Source organism: Rhipicephalus microplus, chromosome X (genome assembly GCF_043290135.1).
Source record: "Rhipicephalus microplus isolate Deutch F79 chromosome X, USDA_Rmic, whole genome shotgun sequence".
Classification (NCBI taxonomy): Eukaryota; Metazoa; Arthropoda; class Arachnida; order Ixodida; family Ixodidae; genus Rhipicephalus; species Rhipicephalus microplus.
The window spans coordinates 342998862-343004777 of NC_134710.1; the positions used below are offsets into that span (position 1 = coordinate 342998862).

The following is a 5916-nucleotide window of genomic DNA, read 5'->3' on the forward strand; positions in this document are numbered from 1 at the left end:
AACCTTGAAAACGGTCAGTGAAACGGAGCCTCCCCGAGCGAAATGCAGCGGTGTCAGTTATGAGGCGCTGTGCCCATGGCTCCACCCCACAGACAACAGTGCACGTTCGAATTGCGCGACGAGTTCGAAGAATCATCACGGCTGAATGAGCGAGCATCACTGCTGCAGGCACATCATCCAGCTGAGAGATGGCCCGCACACGAGAATTCGGACAGCCGAAAAACAAAGATCGGCAAGAAGCACTTCGAAGGTCACCTGTCAGCTTCTCTTTCCTCCCACCTCAGTTGCAAGCTATCTCGGTACTTTGTTTTTGTAGCTCTCAGTTCGGTTGTCCTCAGTTCATCCACGTGCTCGCTTCTCTCCTGCATGGTCTAGTACTGTTTGTTTAGTTCTCTCACCCTCCTTTGCCTTCTCTGCCGCAGTAGTCAGGAGCCACACGTGGAGGCACCCGTATATCGACTGGCGCCATCTTAACCGCCTGACGGTTGCCTGTTTTTGTCTTTTCTTTTGTATTTTCACTACCCATTTCCACTCACTCTCTTACATTCAGTGGTGGTACATGGGTCGTCCGCTTTCACAATGCGGGAGATCTGGCGCGAGTCAGTGATTTGTTGTTCCGCGAAATGCACTGACGACTCCGTAGCCTCCGGCTGCACGCATGGTCGGCCGACTAGCAGCGGTATCTCCCTTCCCTCCCTCCCACAACCTCCCGACATGTCGAGTTAGCCTATTGTACCTCTCGTGAACTCTCCGCTGCGCTCGCTCAGCGCACAACTCTCCTTCTCGGCTTCTTTACAAGCATCTCCCTCCTTCCCGGGTGATTTCACTTCCGAGAGGGTTGTTGCACCGGACGCGGGCACTTTGAATCACCGTGTGCGTGGTTCGCTCTCCGGCCTGGGAAACACCGCCCGCTGCAAGCGTGTCGCTAGCCCCCACGGGCCAACCGCCCGCTTTACAGGTCTCGTTATAAAAAGCGGCTTTCCAACCCTGCCCGGCTACAATCCGCTGCTCAGTTCTCCAGGCAGCTGACACCACCACCACCATGAGCCGCCTGGTAAGCAGCGAATGCGTTTCGTGCTCTCGAGTGCTCGATTGATGCTTGTGGGAGAATTGAGTTGAGGTCGACACACTGTTTAGCATGCGACCGATAATACGAGCTTACTTGTGTCAGCCCGGCTCTGATTTGTCGCCGACCGCAGGAAAGAGTCAAAGGCAGATGGGTAAAGCAGGAAAGGCAGAGGGGTTGCTGTGAATACGGGTTTAATTGGACGTTTGTATTTGATCTCTTGAGCTACGCCAATAGTACACATTTATCACTGGAAGAAGAATGCATCTCGTAGGTGAACTTTGGGACTGTTTATTTCCATCAAGAATTTGGGTAGCATTGCTTGCTGTTGAACAGTAAGTGGCACATGCGAACAGTTCTTAATCCATTTATATCCTGAAGGTATATTCCAGACGTTTGGGCGAGTTTAGTTGAATGCGGTTACTATATGTTATTGCGGAAACTTTTTTCCGAAATTGCTTTCTTCTTTGTTTTGAAATTTAAGCATATGCGGTTTCACTATTGTTGCTCGGCATTAGAATAAATAAAATTGTTATAGAGAATTTTTCACGCAGCATTTAAAGAGGTGTCAAATAGAGGCAGTCATTGTCGAGTAGTTCAGGTGGCTATCGAGATTCTTTACTACAGTTACACATTTGGAAAATATGCCAAAAAATGGTGCTTAGAAAACGTGTTCATGAGCAAAATCGATGCAAATGAAGCTTCATGCAACAAGATTACCAATGAGTGCCTGTCATTTCATCTTTTGTATTCTAGGTTGCAGGGTTAAATTCATTTTTTTTTTAAAACTGCATGTCACTGTAAACACTCAGCGTAGCCACACTTCGCGTAAGCGCCGTCGACTTTTGTCAATACGGCATGACCAGTCGTCTTGACAGAAGCTTTTCCTATAGTTACATCGCTGCGCTAAATTGCTTTGTCATTATGAGATCAATGATTCTTCTCTCGCTGCTCCCTCGGCTTCGGTACCGGGTTTGTTTATTGCGTCTTTCCGCCGGCCAGAGACTAGCAGGCGTTCACGTTCTCGCTCCAAAGTAAGCCATGCAAGCCACACTATTCGGGCTCAATGCGAGATAAATTCATAGTTTTCAGTGCTCCTTTTCTAGTCTGAAATTGTGCCAAAAGGATAACAAACCACATTAGCGTATCTTTATGCGGCAAACCTTAAAGCTGTCAGTCGTCAACGGAGTCGTCACAACGTTCTCCTAACTTTCACATTGTGCTTTTAAGTTCAATTGAAGTCCGCATGTTATGAGCTAAAATCACGACATTATTATAAGGTTTACTCTAGAGGAGAGGTCCGCATTACTTTGCCAACTGGCCATCTTTAATGAAAATTGACTTTAATTACTACTAAGCTCGAAGTTCTGCAGTCGTATATAAGGCATCGAGCTTGGTATCACTATGCTATAGGTATTGATGTGTAGCAAGTATGTAAGGGTGTTCTAGAGGCTGTACTAGGTAAGATGTTTTAGGTATATTCAAGAGCATTCTGCGGCTAATTGAGAGCCCACATAAACTGTACATTGATTTCTCTCTTCGATTAAGACCGACTTTCTGTTGTTGTTCTATAGCTGCCCTACGCCGTCTTGTTGGCCCTTCTGGGTTTTGCCCTGGCTGCCCCGGCTGAGGAAGCGACGCCGGCCGCTAAGGCTCCCGCTGAAGAGGCGAAGCCCGCTTCGGACGGTGACAAGGCGGTAGAGGGACGCACAGGCTTCTACCCAGGCTACGGCGTGGGAGCCTACGGTTCTGCCTTCAACCGCGGTGGAAGCTTTGGCCTGGGAAGTTACGGAAATTCTTACGGAAACGGTGGCTTTGGATATAACTACGGAGGATCCAACCGTCGTGACTACGGCCATGTGCAGACCTACGGAGATCGCGAGACTTTCGGCATTGCCCAGAATGCCGGCGCCAACCGCCGCTACGGACAGGGCAGCTTCGGAAACGTCTACAAGAACCAGGCTTTCGGAGCAGGAGGCAACCGCTACGGCGTGGGGTACCAGGGCGGATACCTTGGCTAGCAAACCAAAGGTGTGAACAAACGCTACGGTTTCAGTGTTTCAAGGAATCGTACTTGTTTATCTCGTATGCTATTTAGTATTACAGAACTACTGTCACCGCGTATGGCTGCTGTATGCTACACAGATACTACTACTTGACATAAGAAAGGCTATCGTACAAACTGCTCCGATGGCACGCTTAGTCTTCATTTCTTGATTTGTCTTACAAATGAAATTTGGTGTGCTAATACAGACGCGAATAATTATTGTGCTTTGGAAGGAACGCTCTGTGAAATGCGCACAAGGCAAGTTAAAAGACAGTGCAGTTGACAGTGTGTTTAGTACCAGTCATAAAGTGAAAAAACTCATTCTTCCGCATATAATACTACCATTGTTAATGAATTACCCGAGGTTCTTTTTGTCAAAATGTGCATCTATTTGTTCATTACTAACCATAGCGTATCTGCTCTTTTCTTTTTCAGAAATAACACGAATGCATTCAACTTTCATCGCTTCACCCTCGCCTGTTTATGCATTGCTTAAAAAGCAGCGGAATGACCATAATCAGAAAAAAATAGGAACCATTTTGCTTGATAGATAATAAAAAAACACGAAGAATAGTATACATCACAACTGAAAAAAAAAGAACGATCTATGGACATGACAATGAATATTCCAAAGCGTTCAGTAAGATCACAGCCTTCTTGTCCCAGAAAACAAAAATGCCATGGATGAATTCAATAAAACACTATTTATTTTCAACAAATTCTGGTGTTTTGCAAGTTCTTTTTCTTGAATGGTCAAGCTCGGCTACATTTTAAGTTTTTTTGAGACATTATTACCTAATAGCACTACTATGATTACAATATTGGCTACTTTAGATATTTCAATGTAGTCTCGTGAATAAATGCACAAATACATTCAAAGTAATGGTCCTGATCGTGTAAGTAACGTAGCCAGCATTTTCGTCTGAATTGATAGAACACACGAAGCAGTAACTACGCAGTAATTAATTCGCGTGTCCTTAGTATTGTGAAACGCTTAACAGGTGGAGGTGCAAAAGTTTACAGTGATGCAAGACATGCGTTCGGTAATCCAGGATAATACAGGTGATGGAATGCTTGCTCGTGGACATCAGACTTACTTTTGCGTCAGCGACACACATAAAAATTGCTAGACATGAATTATGGCAGTGAATAAACAAAGTTAAACAAAGTACATATAATTAATTCTTATATAGGGCAGAAAAGCAGATGGGTTGGGTCAAATGCTGTGAACAGCTCATTAATGCTTTGAAAATCCCACTGTTAACTTTAGCAGAGTAATAAGATTTGTTCATTTCTTTCAAGCAAATTAGAAACTGAGCAAAGCTACTTCTATATTTTTCGTGGTGTCAAGAGTGATCCAGCTTTGCTATATAAGCCATCGTTTGACTTAATTCACTTCGCCTGTGCTGGGGCTGCGCTTGGCATTACGCGTATATTAGGCATGGCCGACGTAAGCTGACGCGACCGTACCGCAATTGTTGTCGTGAATCCTGATGGCATACTGGCCATCTGCTAGTTGCACTCATATACACTTTGGTTTTTGTTTCGTCGACGAAATGTGGTAGAATAATAATTACTCCGTAATAATTAGTAGACATTAAAAATGTCACTGTGGGAATGGGCTCTTCGCAAAAAACGCTTCAATTTTCTCATTGAAATCAAGCTCCCATCTAGCCTGTTTCAAAGGTTATATATTTCATTTCCCGAATTGCTACCGTAATCGATCACTCAAGATATATTAAGATGTTACAGCTACTTATAAAGTCATCATGAAAGCAGCAAACGAACAACTCATTGCAGTTGTGAACACCTTCAGACACCTTTTTTATTTCATTTTATTTATTTCAATACTCCCAGCAACATTATGGTCGCCAAGGCAGAAGGGGTTACAGTGCAGATAACGTTTAGACTATTTACAGAACGTTATCATCTTACAAGTAAAAGGTAATAGAAAACAAACATAACTGAGATAATAACTTAGCAGTAAAATCTGACTTACTGATTGCAAATAAAGGACCAAACCACTAAAAAACACGACAATGAACATTTACAATAAGTGATCATTATATATTAAAGAACATACCCAGTGATCACATGTAGGAAACGATAGCCGGCAAAAAAGAATCAACATTGGCATGTTTTCCAGCTCATGTGATAGCCCGTTCCACTCAGCGATTGTTCTTGAAAAAAAAAGCCTTGTACGCATTTGTTTTACATTGAGGTACCAAAATGAACTTGCTGTGTTTTGTCCGGGTAGGTCGTGACCTGTTGAATTCCATGCACGCCTGGAAGTCTAGTTTATTGGGGCTGTTGACGATGTTGAACGTCATGTTCCGACGGTGGAACTTCCTCCGTAATTTGAGAGGGTAATGACCAGATTGCATGTAAAGACCTGTTATCAACACATTCCTACTATATTTATTGCAAATAAAACAAAGTGCTTTTCTATGAATACACTCTATGCGATTGATCTTCATTTTAGTGTTTGGATCCCAGACCATATCTCCGTACTCGAGTAAAGAACGCATGAGGGATGAGTATGCAAATAACTTTGTATTACTGGTGCAGTGTTTCAATCGATGCCTGAGCAACCAGAGCCGTTTTGAAGCATTAGTTACAATATTTGTAATGTGCGTGTTCCAGTTGAACGTAGAATGAATAGTTCAACCCAAGTATTTGAACTGATCACCACGGGTGACTAGGTTAATGCTCACATTGTACGCTTAGGGAAGCGGGGATTTTTTACGCGTTATTAACATCTGAGTGCAATTCGCAGAATTGAAAATCATCTCCCACATATGAC

The 5916-nt window shown here is 43.7% G+C and overlaps 1 protein-coding gene across 1 annotated transcript; it reads left to right on the forward strand.

The window, feature by feature from the left end:
- Positions 1-831: 831 nt before the first annotated feature.
- On the forward strand, positions 832-3832 carry LOC119161185 (uncharacterized). The gene is made up of 3 exons (XM_037413542.2): positions 832-1054; positions 2641-3097; positions 3549-3832. The coding sequence occupies exons 1-2, from the start codon at positions 1043-1045 to the stop codon at positions 3085-3087; spliced, it is 459 nt and encodes a 152-aa protein (XP_037269439.2). The 5' UTR covers positions 832-1042; the 3' UTR covers positions 3088-3097; positions 3549-3832.
- The last annotated feature ends 2084 nt before the right edge of the window (positions 3833-5916 follow it).